The sequence below is a fragment of the Scyliorhinus torazame genome, chromosome 15 (genome assembly GCF_047496885.1).
Source record: "Scyliorhinus torazame isolate Kashiwa2021f chromosome 15, sScyTor2.1, whole genome shotgun sequence".
NCBI lineage: Eukaryota > Metazoa > Chordata > Chondrichthyes > Carcharhiniformes > Scyliorhinidae > Scyliorhinus > Scyliorhinus torazame.
In genome coordinates, this window is record NC_092721.1 from 201,693,647 (window position 1) to 201,709,088 (window position 15,442).

The following is a 15,442-nucleotide window of genomic DNA, read 5'->3' on the forward strand; positions in this document are numbered from 1 at the left end:
TCGCACATCTCCTCTAAACTTTGCCCCACAGACCTTAAACTTATAAGTCTTTTATATCCATCTGAGAGATAGGTCAGTCTAATGTCGCATCTGAAGGCGATTCCTCCAACAAAGCAGCACTCTCAGTTTTGCTCTGGGAGTAGCAGCCTAGACTGGCCACTCATGTCTCTGTAGTAGTACCTTCTGTCTCAAGATGCGAGGTCAGGTCTAGCCTGACCTGAATACCAGCTGACCGTGCGCTGAACAGGCCACACAACAGTAAACCAAACTCACCATGGCTTTCATCGCAGCTGTCCGAACACGAGGATCTTGGTCGGTGAAAGAGTCGCTGATGATTTTCTGCACATCTCTGGCAGCAAGGTTTTCCAGCTCCTTCATCACTGGCTTATCCAGGGACCCCAGACAACCGATCAGCTGCAAGCATTTATTGCGCACCATGTGGGACGTGTCCGCTAAGTGCTGAATATTGTAAAGAAAAACCAGTGGAGTTACGTGGAACGCAAAGAAAGAAAGGCTTGCATTTATATAGCGCCTTTCCCAACCACAGGACATTCCAAAATGCCTCACAGCCAATGAAGTAATTTTTGAAGGGCAATCACCGTGGCAACATAGGAATCATAGCACCTAATCTACACACAGCAAGCTCCAAACAAACAGCAACGTGACAATGACCTATTTTGTGTGTTGGCGGAGGGATGAATATCAATCAGGACGCCGGAGACAATTCTTCACACTAAAATGAAAGCAAAACACTGCTGATACTTGAAAGCTGAACTAAAATCAGGCTCCGTTAAGACTCAGCAGGTCTGGCTGGAGAGAGAAACAAGAATTAACGTTTCGAGTCTGCATGTCTCTTCGGAGCTGGCTCTATTTCCTACTGAGTCTTTCCAGCATTTTCTGTTTTTAGTTGCGAATTCTTCAAACCATGGCCAAGATACGAGAACATAAGAAACAGGAGATTGCACAGGCCTCATCTGTATCAGTAATCTCCTTCAGCCCCACAATTCTGAGGTATCTCCGCTCATCTAATTCTGGCCTCTTGTGCATCCCTAACGTTAGTCACACCACCACTGCCAACATCGCCTTCGACTGCCAGGATCCAAACCTCTGGAATTCCCTCCCTAAACCTCTCTCTCCTTTTAAGATGCTCCTTAAAACCTTTATTTCTGGCCAAGCTTTTGAGCTTAAGTCCTTGCATGTGGCGTGGCTTCCAACTTTGTTGGATAATTCTCCTGTGAAGCTTGAGGATGTTTTATTACATTAAAGGTGCTGCTGATTAGATTGGGTTGGTGGGTTCAATCTGGGTAACAGGAATGAAGTTGTTGCGCTTTTCCTGTTCTTAAAATATCTCCAAAGCTAGCCCACCAGAAATAATTTTCTCCCACAAGAAGTCGGAAATAAACAGGCAAACATTTCCTACCTTACACCCAATCTCCACCAAACGGAAGCTGAGAGGGAGATTGTCCTGGAGCTGAATGCCAATCACCAAAATGGTATCCAGTAACTGGGCGAGGACATGGTGGGACTCTGCAAGAAGACAGCATATTGAAAAACAAACACTCCAAAACGTGGGCAACTTATATTCTCTCACAGAGGCAAAACACTGCAGATTCCATAGAATCCCTGCTGTACAGAAAGAGGCCATTCGGCCCATGGAGTCTGCACCGACCCTCCAAAAGAGAACCCTACCTAAGCCCGTGCCCCCACGCTATCCCGTAACTCCACCTACCCTTTTGGACACTAAAGGGCAATTTAGCATGGCCACTCCAGCTAACCTGCACATCTTTGGACTGTGGGAGGAAACCGGAGCACCCGGAGGAAACCCACGCAGACACGGGGAGAACGTGCAAACTCCACACAGACAGTGACCCACGGTCGGAATCGAACCCGAGTCCCAGGCGCTGTGAGGCAGCAGTGCTAACAACTGTGCCATCCCAAGATTCTGGAAATCTAAAATCTGGGTTCTAGATTCTGGAAACCTAAAATAAAGACGGAACATGCTGGAAATAGTCAACAGGAGGGAGAACAGAGGTAAATTTTCATGGTCGAGATGACCTTCCATCAGAATTGAAGCTGGATAGAAATCTAAGAGCTGTTTAAGCCAGTGGAAGGGGCAGGAAGAATAAAAGTGAAGGCCTGGGGCAGGGTGGAGGGGGAGCGAGATTAAATAAAAAAAGATTTCACGACGCAACAGCCAAAGAGAGTGCTCATGGGTATAATAAAAAAACCAAGAAAAATGTGCAGGTCCACAAGGAAAAGGCAGGATAGGGGCGCCAGGTGAATTGCTCCTATGGAGATGGAGAGCCAGTATGGACACAATAGGCTGAACGGCCTCCTTCTGTGCTGTAATCATTCTGTGAGCCTTTCAAAGCATTTATCTGCCTCATAAGGCATGTACGATTGCTTGTGCTGAAGCGGAAAATACATGGGGGCAAGAATATTGTTATCGTTAGCTTCGGTTGAAGCAGGAGACTCCCAGGACAGTGAAGGTCTTATCCTACACTCCACACAACAGTAGTGAGGTGAATGTTGTTTTTAGTGGTGATGTTAAAGGAGGGAATATTGGTGTGAACACTGACAGAGTGCTCTAGGCATGTCCTCAAACAATTCGTGAAGAAATCGACCTGGGAGGCTCTGGCTTGCAGCTGACCAAAACAGAGAAGGCCCAATCAGGAGGTCGCCGGGCACATGTCCGAGGTGAAGTCGGGAGAGTGCACAAACCGCCAAATGACTCACCTAACCCACCCTTCAAGCACCCCCAGTCCCATATGTGGCACAGTCTGCAGATCGTGCATTACCAACCATCTCAGAACCCACTGAACTGAACAGGAAGCAAGTCTTCCTCGATCCTGAGGGGCTGCCCAAGGAGGATCTTTATTTATTTATTTTTTATTTTAATTTAAATTTTTTCAATTAAAAGGCAATTTAGCGTGGCCAATCCACCTACCCGGCACATCTTTGGGTTGTGGGGTTGAGACCCACGCAGACACGGGGAGAATGTGCAAACTCCACACAGACAGTGATCCCCGGGCCGGGATCGAACCCGGGTCCATGGCGCCGCGAGGCAGCAGCCCAACCGCTACACCGGACTCCAAGGAGGATCCTTAACTATAGCTCAGTCCGTAGCATTTTGAAGACCGAGTTCCACTCCAGAGTCTTGATCACAAAATCTAGATTGACTTTGCCAGAGCAGTGCCGGGGGACTGCTGCACAGTTGGAGGTGCCGTCTTTCAGATGGGATGTTAAACCGAAGCCTCATCTGCCCTCTAATGCGGAGGTGATAGGTCCCATGGCATTACAGTAGGACAAGGGAGCTGAACAAGGTGCCCGGATCAATTCGTAATCCCTTAACCCAGGCATTGTCAAACTCGGGGGCGCGACCCGCGGGTGTTAATAATGCCGGCTGCAAGCGGCCTTCAAAATGGCCGCGAACATGTAAACAAAATGTGGAGGTGCCAGATCATCGGCATGCATGTGGCAACTATGACCATGCGTGCCGATGATCGGGCACGCATGCGGCGGCTTTTTTTTTATAAATGGTCGCAGCTTTTTTTTTTTACACGTTCCGGGTGTATTATTCATTTAATTCATTTATATTATTAATTTTAGTTTATTTTTTTCATTTATTTTGTTCACTTTTTTTTTAACAAGTTCGGGGGGGGGTTTATTTGATAACATTTTACAGGAAACAAATTCAGAACTTTGGACAGATGGAGACTCCATACTTTCCGACACCAGAAGGCTTCACCTTCATCCAACAGGTTCCATCGGAGGAGCGTGTACGAGGGCCAAAGGGACCCAAAACCATTTCCTCCATTTTTGTCAGCAGCAAACAAGGCAAGGGAAAATGGTGGGTCGCGCAGGCCGGCCGGCGTAGGTCGCGCAGGCCGGTCGGCGTAGGTCGCGAAGGCCGGCCGGCGTAGGTCGCGCAGGCCAGCCGGCGTAGGTCGCGCAGGCCAGCCGGCGTAGGTCGCGAAGGCCGGCCACCATGGGTTGCGAAGGCCGGCCACCGTGGATTGCAAAGGTCGGCCGGGTTGGAAAAATTGGGTCCCCGGAAAAAAAGTTTGAAAAACACTGCCGTAATCTATCATTAACATATCACAGCTTCATGGTCATATACTCATAACAGCCAGTTTCTCCTATTTCCAGATATTTTGTACAGAAATCTCAAATTGGCACTGTGTAAGCTGAACTCCTGTCCTGTGTTACTAATGCAGTACAAGTCACGAGAGTGATGGAATGCTCTCCACCTGCCTGGATGAGTGAAGCTTTGACACTCAGAAGCTCAACACCATCCAGGACTACGCCCCCCACTTGATTGGCACCCCATCCACCTTCAGCATTCACTCCCTCCACCACCAATGGACAGTGGCAGCAGCGTGCCTACCACCTGCAACATGCACCGCAACAACTCACCAAGACTCCTCCGACAGCACCGCCCAAACCCGCAATCTCTACCGCCTAAAAAGACAAGGGAGCAGTCACAGGGGGACACCACCACCTGCAAGTTCCTCTCCAAGCCACACGCCATCCTGACTTGGAAATAAATCAATATTGTTTTACTGTCGCTGGGTCAAAATCCTGGAACTCCCTTCCTAACAGCAGAGTGGGTGTACCTACATCACATGGACTGCAGCGGCTCATGGCAGTGGTTCACCACCCCTTCTCCAAGGCAATTAGGGATGGGCCTAGCCAGCGATGCTGACATTCCATGTAAGAATAAAAAAATGGCAACATAACTCAACTACAGATAGATGGTGGTAGAAAAATGACTGCGTACTTAAGCCGTAACAGCTTCTGCTAACATTGCTGCTTTCAAGACTTACTTTCGTTGTTAAGGGCAATGATGACATCGTCAATGATGCAGTCGACTGCAAAGCCTGAAGTTTTCGACAACAACCCAATCAAAGAGGCAATCTTCAGTCTGACTGAGCTCTCGTTCTCCTGTAATGGAAATACAGGGGTCAGCAAAGGAACATCGAAGCTCCCCACCTCAAAGCAATTCACAGGAGCATTACCAAACACATCTGACACCAAGATGACAAAAGGAGCTTTTATATCAACTTCACTTTCTCAATCTTTCCTTTAGTGCACCAAAATATCAAACAACCTCTGTCTTGAGATGACCGAGCATCCCACAGCTCCTTACTTTAAGGGGACCAGGGGACCGGTTTAGCTCAGTTGGCTGGACAGCAGGCTCCTGATGCAGAGCGAGGCCAGCAGCGCGGGTTCAATTCCCATAACTGAATGCCCACCTTCTCAAACTTGCCCCTTGCTTGAGGCGTTGAATCACCACCAGTCAGCTCTCCCCCCTCAAAGGGGTAAAGCAGCCTGTGGTCATCTGGGACTATGGTGACTTTACCGTTACCTTATTTTAAGGGGGATCGAGTGTGAAAATAGCAAAACCTTGCTACAACTGGGGGTCTTGCTACAATAAGGGATGCACTAGATTCTAGAATCGGAGGAATGCAGAGATCTCAGAGGGTTTTAGGGCTGGAAGAAATTACAGAGAAAGGGTGAGGGCAAGGTAAGGAGAGGGATTTGAACACCAGGCTGAGATTTGTAAAATGGAGGTGTTGTCGGACCTGAAACAATATGTCGTTCAGCAAGAACAGAGGTGAATGGGACTTGATGTGAAAAAACAATTACAGAAGGTTGCCCATCATGAATGCAAGGGGCATAACGTGTTGGCGGCCAGTACCTTATAGTAATGATCGAGGAGGATGCGAACAACTCCCTCCACACTCTCTGCCTCCACAGGCTTCTTTGCGAACTGCAGGAGGTACTGCAGGGCTTCAGTGGAGTTTGTGGATTTGCACAGATCAATGTGGAGGGCGGCCGATTTGCTGGGTTTCGTCAGTCGGAGTTTCTTGGCTGGAATCTCTTCGTGTGGCTGTTGCTACATTTGCAGAGAGTAAAAATGAAGAGAGTCAATTTAACAATCTTTACAATTGACACACAGAGGACGGCGACCCAAGACAGTGACAAGTGTTTGGGTAGGGTGCTCTTTCAAAGAGCCAGTGCAGAATCGATGGGCCGAATGGCTTCCTTCTGCACTGTAAATTCTATGATTCTATCATTGTTAGCCTGTGGATTGCCATTAACTTAGTAGAGGAACATCCAGTTGTCTGAATGTCCTTTGTTTCAGTGCTGTCAGTGGCTGGTGAATGACATTTCAGAACAGTGACGCTTGTACACAACTTCCACCATACCTTCACCCCACTCAATCTCTTAACCTCCTCCGTCCGGCCCAACAACTCTTCAGGATCTCTAAATCCCCTCTTACTGCCCAGGTGCAAGACTGGCATGGTGGTTCAGCTGCCCCGTTATCAAAATCAGCATTTTGATAATTAATGGTCCATCCACCGTGTTGATGTTGTACCCAAGCAGAAAGATGCAAGTCTACCCTGACAGTAACCATGGTACAACGTGCACTAATATAGAGAGGTTTCAATGTAGCCAAGTCTCATCGGATATAATCAAACAAAATCTGACACCAAGCTGCACAAGCAGGTATTAGGATAGGTGACTAAAAGATTGGTCATAGTTAGATTTTAAAGAGTTTCTTAAAGGAGGAGAGATTTAAAGATATAGAGAAAGAGGTGGTGTTTAAGGAGAGAATTATAGAGCTTCAAAGAAAGATTTGCATTTATATTGCCATTTGCACAATGGCCAGACACCTCAGGCCCATGCAGCTGAAGACATAGCCGTCAATGCTGAAGCCAAAACTGAACTGGAGGAGCGCAGAGATCTCAAGAGGGTTCAAAGGCTGGAGGAGGACACAGAGATAGGGAGGGTTGAGGCCATGGGAAGATTTGAACACGAGTGAGCATTTTAAAATCGAGGCATTCGGCAGACATAGATTGCCAAGCACAAAAATGTATTGAAATGAAATGAAATGAAAATCGCTTATTGTCACAAGTAGGCTTCAAATGAAGTTACTGTGAAAAGCCCCTAGTCGCCACATTCCGGCACCTGTTCGGGGAGGCTGGTGCGGGAATTGAACGGTGCTGCTGACCTGCCTTGGTCTGTTTTCAAAGCCAGCGATTTAGCGATTGATGAACAGGACTTGGTGATTGTTCGGATATGTGTACATAGTTTTGGAGGATCTCAAGGTTATGGACGTTAATAAATGAGCCACAATGTCTGCTGTTTCTTCGCTCCACCAGGAGACAGGCTCCTGATGTGCTGCCAGACCTGTAAATGACTCAAGCGCCCTTTTCATCTGCACTTCAGCAGCAGAGTAGTACATTGTGTCTTATTTGCTGCAATGTTCCTGTGATCATCAAGCACAAAATCCTCTGACTTAATGTGGGGAAATTTGCTGATGTGTCTATAATCAGCTCTAAGACAAGTGTTTGATCATCAAAGCTTATCAGTGAAATTTTGCAAATTAATTATTTAACATTCGGGAATAAAAGTGCACTCAGTGTTATTTGTGAGCAGCGACAATACCAAGTCCCTCCGTGCCTTATTTTCAACTTGTTTATTAACCAATAAAAGCAAACGGGGAAGTCAATCTGTCAAAATGGCCTGGAAGCAAAAATCAGGAGCGTTGTTTTGTAACAGACAGCAATCTAATGATTGTCCACTCTCTCCTCTCCCCTCTCAGTCCCTTCCCAAAAGAAGCTTGGGGTTAACATTGAATATTTCACTCAAGATCAATAGAAAATTTCAAAACGGAGATTGATAGATTTTCGCCAAACATTTGCAGATGCTGGAAATCTGAAATAAAAACAATTCTGGAAACACTCGGCAGGTCTGACAGCATCTGTGGAGAGAGAAACACAGTTCACATTTCAGGATAACAATGATCATAGATTTTACAGTACAGAAGGAGGCCATCTGGCCCATCTAGTCTGCACCGGCTCTTGGAAAGAGCATCCTACTTAAGCCCACGGCTCCACTATCTCGTCGTAGCCCAGTAACCCCACCTAACCTTTTTGAACACTAAGGGCAATTTATCATGGCCAATCCACCTAACAAGCACATCTTTGGACTGTGGGAGGAAACCGGAGCACCCGGAGGAAATCTACGCAGACACGGGGAGAACGTGCAGACTCCGCATAGACAGTGACCCAAGCCGGGAATCGAACCTGGGACCCTGGAGCTGCGAAGCAACTGTGCTAACCACTGTGCTACCGTGCCGTGATGATGATAAATGATCATCAAACTGAAGCGTACACTTCTGTGTTTTTCTTGTTTCGTTTTTTTGTTGGGCAAGGGATATGTTTCCAAGCCCAATAGATGGGAGTTAATATTCAGATCAATCATAATTTAATCGAATGGTAGTACAGGATCGATGGGCTGAATGACCTCCTCCTCCATTGTTCCTAATCGCTGCAGAGATTTGCAGAAATTATTTTCATAATAACCTTGATTAGTGTCACAACTAGGCTTACATTAACACTGCAATGAAGTTACTAGAGCCCCTAGTCACCACACTCCAACGCCTGTTCGGGTACACAGAGGGAGAATTCAGAATGTCCAATTCACCTAACAAGCACGTTTTTCGCGACTGGTGGGAGGAAACCGGAGCACCCGGAGGAAACCCACGCAGACACGGGGAGAACGTGCAGACTCCACACAGACAGTGACCCAAGCCGGGAATCAAACCCGGATCGTGGCACTGTGAAGGAACAGTGCTAACCATTCAGCCACCCAGAAGGGAGGGAGGGGGGGGCGTCAGTAGCCGTTTCTTAAGCAAATATCTGTTTTCCACATTAAAATAGAACCTCATGGAAAAAATATAAAATCATTGTTGGGCACCACGGTAGCACAATTGACAAGCACTGTGGCTTCACAGCGCCATGCTCCCAGGTTCGATTCCCCGCTGGGTCACTATCTGTGCGGAGTCTGCACGTTCTCCCCGTGCCACCAAATAGTAACATTATGGTGGGGCAGGCAATAAACAAAGAAATAACAGATGCATGTAGAAATGGTACAGCAGTTATCATGGGGGATTTTAATCTACATGTTGATTGGTTTAACCAGGTCGGTCAAGTCAGCCTTGAGGAGGAGTTTATAGAATGTATCCGCGATAGTTTCCTAGAACAGTATGTAATGGAACCTACGAGGGAACAAGCGGTCCTAGATCTGGTCTTGTGTAATGAGACAGGATTGATTCAGGATCTCATAGTTCGGGATCCTCTCGGAAGGAGCGATCACAATATGGTGGAATTTAAAATACAGATGGAGGGTGAGAAGGTAAAATCAAGCACTAGTGTTTTGTGCGTAAACAAAGGAGATTACAATGGGATGAGAGAAGAACGAGCTAAGGTAGACTGGGAGCAAAGACTTTATAGTGAAACAGTTGAGGAACAGTGGAGAACCTTCCAAGTGATTTTTCACAGTGCTCAGCAAAGGTTTATACCAACAAAAAGGAAGGACGGTAAAAAGAGGGAAAATCGACCGTGGATATCGAAGGAAATAAGGGAGAGTATCAAATTGAAGGAAAAAACATACAAAGTAGCAAAGATCAGTGGGAGACTAGAGGACTGGGAAATCTTTGAGGGGCAACAGAAAGCTACTAAAAAAGCTATAAAGAAGAGATTATGAGAATAAACTTGCTCAGAATATAAAAACAGATAGTAAAAGTTTCTACAAATACATAAAACAAAAAAGAGTGGCTAAGGTAAATATTGGTCCTTTAGAGGATGAGAAGGGAGATTTAATAATGGGAGATGAGGAAATGGCTGAGGAACTGAACAGGTTTTTTGGGTCGGTCTTCACAGTGGAAGACACAACTAACATGCCAGTGACTGATGGAAATGAGGCTATGACAGGTGAGGACCTTGAGAGGATTGTTATCACCAAGGAGGTAGTGATGGGCAAGCTAATGGGGCTAAAGGTAGACAAGTCTCCTGGACCTGATGGAATTCATCCCAGAGTGCTAAAACAGATGGCTAGGGAAATTGCAAATACACTAGGGATAATTTACCAACATTCACTAGACTCTGGGGTGGTCCCGGCGGATTGGAAATTAGCAAACGTGACACCACTGTTTAAAAAAGGAGGTAGGCAGAAAGCGGGTAATTATAGGCCAGTGACCTTAACTTCGGTAGTAGGAAAGATGCTGGAATCTATCATCAAGGAAGAAATAGCGAGGCATCTGGATGGAAATTGTCCCATTGGACAGACGCAGCATGGGTTCATAAAGGCAGGTCGTGCCTAACTAATTTAGTGGAATTTTTTGAGGACATTAACAGTGCGGTAGATAACGGGGAGCCAATGGATGTGGTATATCTGGATTTCCAGAAAGCCTTTGACAAGGTGCCACACAAAAGGTTACTGCATAAGATAAAGATGCATGGCATTAAGGGGAAAGTAGTAGCATGGATAGAGGATTGGTTAATTAATAGAAAGCAAAGAGTGGGGATTAATGGGTGTTTCTCTGGTTGGCAATCAGTAGCTAGTGGTGTCCCTCAGGGATCAGTGTTGGGCCCACAACTGTTCACAATTTACATAGATGATTTGGAGTTGGGGACCAAGGGCAATGTGTCAAAGTTTGCAGACGACACTAAGATAAGTGGTAAAGCAAAAAGTGCAGAGGATACTGGAAGTCTGCAGAGGGATTTGGATAGGCTAAGTGAATGGGCTAGGGTCTGGCAGATGGAATACAATGTTGACAAATGTGAGGTTATCCATTTTGGTAGGAATAACAGCAAAAGGGATTATTATTTAAATGATAAAATATTAAAACATGCTGCTGTGCAGAAAGACCTGGGTGTGCTAGTGCATGAGTCGCAAAAAGTTGGTTTTCAGGTGCAACAGGTGATTAAGAAGGCAAATGGAATTTTGTCCTTCATTGCTAGAGGGATGGAGTTTAAGACTAGGGAGGTTCTGCTGCAATTGTATATGGTGTTAGTGAGGCCACACCTGGAGTATTGTGTTCAGTTTTGGTCTCCTTACTTGAGAAAGGACGAACTGGCACTGGAGGGTGTGCAGAGGAGATTCACTAGGTTAATCCCAGAGCTGAAGGGGTTGGATTACGAGGAGAGGTTGAGTAGACTGGGACTGTACTCGTTGGAATTTAGAAGGATGAGGGGGGATCTTATAGAAACATATAAGATTATGAAGGATAGATGCGGGCAGGTTGTTTCCACTGGCGGGTGAAAGCAGAACTAGGGGGCATAGCCTCAAAATAAGGGGAAGTAGATTTAGGACTGAGTTTAGGGGGAACTTCTTCACCCAAAGGGTTGTGAATCTATGGAATTCCTTGCCCAGTGAAGCAGTAGAGGCTCCTTCATTAAATGTTTTAAAGATAAAGATAGATAGTTTTTTGAAGAATAAAGGGATTAAGGGTTATGGTGTTCGGGCTGGAAAGTGGAGCTGAGTCCACAAAAGATTAACCATGATCTCATTGAATGGTGGAGCAGGCTCGAGGCGCCAGATGGCCTACTCCTGCTCCTAGTTCTTATGTTCTTATGTCTGCGTGGGTTTCCTCCGGGTGCTCCAGTTTCCTCCCACAGTTCAAAGACGTGCAGGTTAGGTGGATTGGCCGTGATAAATTGCCCTTAGTGACCAAAAGGTTCGGAGGGGTTATTGCGTTACGGGGATAGGGTGGAAGTGAGGGCTTAAGTGGGTCGGTGCAGACACGATGGGCCGAATGGCCTCCTTCTGCACTGTATGTTCTATGTTCAATCCATCAATCCATAAGCAACGCTTATTTACAGCTATGTTCTATGTAAAACTTTAAGTACAAGATTGCACAAGAATTAAAGACATAATTTTGAAGAATTAATTCACAGTTGATTGACAAGACTTCTCTTGAATATTTGTTTTCAAATCTACTAGAATTCTTTGAAGGGGGCGGCAAATTAGAAGGTGGCTTCTAGAAGGTGGCTAGAACTGCTGCCTCAGGGCACCAAGGACCTGGGTTCAACCCCAGCCCCGGGTCACTGTCCGTGTGGAGTTTGCCCATTCTCCCCGTGTCTGCGTTGGTCTCACCCCCACAACCCAAAAAGACGTGCAAGGTAGGCGGATTGACCACGCTAAATTGCCCCTTAATTGGAAAAATAATTGGGTACTCTCAATTAAAAATAATATTTTGAAAACTTAACCAGTAGAGTTGACCAGGGAGAACATGTGGATGTGGTTTATTTAGATTTTCAGAAGGCTTTCGACAAGGTCTCACATAGCAAATTAATATGTAACGTTAAAGTGCATGAGATTACAGGTAGTGTCTTAGACCCTAAGACCATAAGAACTAGGAACAGGAGTAGGCCATCTGGCCCCTCGAGCCTGCTCCGCCATTCAATGAGATCATGGCTGATCATGCCAGTGCAGACTCAAAGGGCCGAATGGCCTCCTTCTGCACTGTAAATTCAATGATAATCTATGATTAATCTAGGACAAAGGTTCGGCACAACATCGTGGGCCGAAGGGCCTGTTCTGTGCTGTATTTTCTATGTTCTATGTTCTTTGTGGACTCAGCTCCACTCTCCAGCCCGTACACCATATCCCCGAATCCCTTTATTCTTTAGAAAGGTATCGATCTTTTTCTTAAAAACGTTTAAAGAAGGAGCCTCAACTGCTTCACTGGGCAAGGAATTCCAGAGATTCACAACCCTTTGGGTGAAGACGTTCCTCCTAAACTCGGTCCTAAATCTACTTCCCCTTATTTTGAGGCTAGGCCCCCTAGTTCTGCTTTCCCCGACCAGTGGAAACAACCTGCCCGCATCTATCCTATCTATTCCCTTCATAATTTTATATGTTTCAATAAGATCCCCCCGCATCCTTCTAAACTCCAATGAGTACAGTCCCAGTCTACTCAACCTCTCATCATAATCTAATCCCCTCAACTCTGGGATCAACCTAGTGAATCTCCTCTGCACTCCCTCCAGTGCCAATATGTCCTTTCTCAGGTAAGGAGACCAAAACTGAACACAATACTCCAGGTGTGGCCAACGCCTTATACAATTGCAGCATAACCTCCCTAGTCTTGAACTCCATCCCTCTAGCAATGAAAGACAAAACTCGATTAGCCTTCTTAATCACCTGTTGCACCTGCACACCAACTTTTTGCGACTCGTGCACCAGCACACCCAGGTCCCTCTGCACAGCAGCATGTTTTAACATCTTACCGTTTAAATAATAATCCATTCTGCTGTTATTCCTCCCAAAATGGATAGCCTCACACTTGGCAACATTGAATTCCATCTGCCAGACCCTAGCCCATTCACCTAACCGATCCAAATCCTTCTGCAGACTTCCAGTATCCTCTGCACTTTTTGCTTTACCACTCATCTTAGTGTCGCCTGCAAACTTTGACACATTGCACTTGGTCCCCCAACTCCAAATCATCTATGTAAATTGTGAACAACTGCGGGCCCAACACTGATCCTTGAGGGACCCCACTAGTTACAGGTTGCCAACCAGAGAAACACCTATTTATCCCCACTCTCTGCTTTCTGTTAGTTAACCAATCCTCTACCCATGCTACCACTTTACCCTCAATGCCATGCATCTTTAGTTTATGCAGCAACCTTTTGTGTGGCACCTTGTCAAAAGCAAGGTGCCACACAAAAGACATAGGAGCAGAATTAGGCCACTTGGCCCATCGAGTCTGCTTCGCCATTCAATTAGGCTGATATTTTCTCATCCCCATTCTCCTGCCTTCTCCCCATAATCCCAGATCTCCTTATTAATCAAGAAACTATCTATCTCTGTCTTAAAGACATTCAGTGAATTGGTCTCCACAGCCTTCTTTGGCAAAGAGTTCCACAAATTCACACCCTCTGACTGAAGAAATTCCTCTTCATCTCTGTTTTAATGGATCATCCCTTTAGTCTGAATGGTGTCCTCTAGTTCTAGTTTTCCTACAAGTGGAAACATCCTCTCCATGTCCACTCTATCCAGGCCTCGCAGTATCCTGTAAGTTTCAATAAGATCCCCTCTCATCCTTCTAAACTCCGAGTATAGACCCAGAGACCTCAAACGTTCCTCATACGGCAGGTTCTCGTGAACCTCCTCTGGATCCTTTCCAAGGCCAGCACATCCTTCCTTAGATACGGAACCCAAAACTGCTCACTATACACCAAATGGGGTCTGACCAGAGCCTTATACAGTCCTTGAGATGGATAGAGAGCTGGTTAGCCGACAGGAAGCAAAAAGTTGGAATGGGTCTTTTCCAGATTGGCAGGCAGTGACTAGTGAGATACTGCAGGGTTCTGTGCTCAGACCCCAATTGGTCACAATATATATTAATGATTTGGACGAGGGAACTAAATGCATTATCTCCAAATTTGCAGATGATACAAAGTTGGGTGGGAGGATGAGCTGTGAGGAGGATATAGAGATGGTTCAGCGGGAGTGGGACAGGCTGAATGAGTGGGCATATGCATGGCAGGTGCAGCACGGTAGCAGAGTGGTTAGCACTGTTCCTTCACAGCGCCAGAGTCTCGGGTTCGATTCCCGGCTTGGGTCACTGTCTGTGCGGAGTCGGCACGTTCTCCCCGTGTCTGCGTGGGTTTCTTCCGGGTGCTCCGGTTTCCTCCCACGCGTCCCGAAATACGTGCTGTTAGGTGAATTGGACATTCTGAATTCTCTCTGTGTACCCGAACAGGCGCCGGAGTGTGACGACTAGGGGCTTTTCACAGTAACTTCATTGCAGTGTTAATGTAAGCCTACTTGTGACAATAATAAAAATTATTATTATGATGATGATTTTGCAAATATAAAACTAATAAGATGATGCAAAAAATTAAAAACACCTCACTGCCCGGAGTTATAGCCCCGCGGTTGAAATGTCTAACTGGAGGGTGGGGAGTAGGCCTCAGGCCTGAGCAAGAGGCCGTTTTCCTGACTGTCGAAGCCGCGGTTCAGACAGCCTGACAGCCGGCCCGGTGTTGGGTGCGGGGGGAGGGGGGGACAGAAGCGGAGACGGGGACCGCCGGGTTCAGGTAACACCGAGGGGAAACCGGGCGGAGTTTGGGAGGAGCTGACCCACCGACCTGAACCACTTTGGTGAACTCCTCGTACACCCGCTTCTTGAGGTGCGCCGCCATCGCCGCTAGAAACGCCGAATCCGAAACCGCGCGGCGGACGGAGGGAGCCCGGCCCGGCTTCCGTACCCGCCCCCAGCCACTGACATCACAGGGAGCTGGAGCCCAGCAGCCAGAATGTAGCAGCCCCACCCGCACCCCAGCAGCCCAACCCAGCCCCAGGAACCTGCAGCTCCAACCCCCACCCCAGCAGGAGCCAGCAGCCCCACCCCACCAGGAACCAACAGTCCCACCCCCACAGGAACCAGCAGTCCCACCACACCACGAACCAGCAGCTCCAATCCCCAGCAGGCCCACCCCCACCAGGAACCAACAGTCCCACCCCCACCCCACCAGGAACCAGCAGCCCCACCCCACCAGGAACCAGCAGTCCCACCCCCACCCCACCAGGAACCAGCAGCCCCACCCCCTTCATCCACACCAGGAACCTGCATCCC

At 47.1% G+C, this 15,442-nt stretch overlaps 1 protein-coding gene across 2 annotated transcripts in view; it reads right to left on the bottom strand.

The window, feature by feature from the left end:
• Positions 1-15,074, bottom strand: part of ints4 (integrator complex subunit 4) — a 72,111-nt gene extending 57,037 nt beyond the window's left edge. For both annotated transcript variants that reach the window (XM_072477444.1, XM_072477443.1), the window contains exons 1-5: positions 14,955-15,074; positions 5,702-5,899; positions 4,827-4,944; positions 1,421-1,527; positions 274-459 (exon numbers count right to left, since the gene is read on the bottom strand). In XM_072477444.1, the coding sequence (XP_072333545.1) occupies positions 274-459; positions 1,421-1,527; positions 4,827-4,944; positions 5,702-5,899; positions 14,955-15,008 (663 nt within the window). In that variant the 5' untranslated portion in view covers positions 15,009-15,074. The remainder of the gene's footprint in view (positions 1-273; positions 460-1,420; positions 1,528-4,826; positions 4,945-5,701; positions 5,900-14,954) is intronic.
• Between the last annotated feature and the right edge of the window lie 368 nt (positions 15,075-15,442).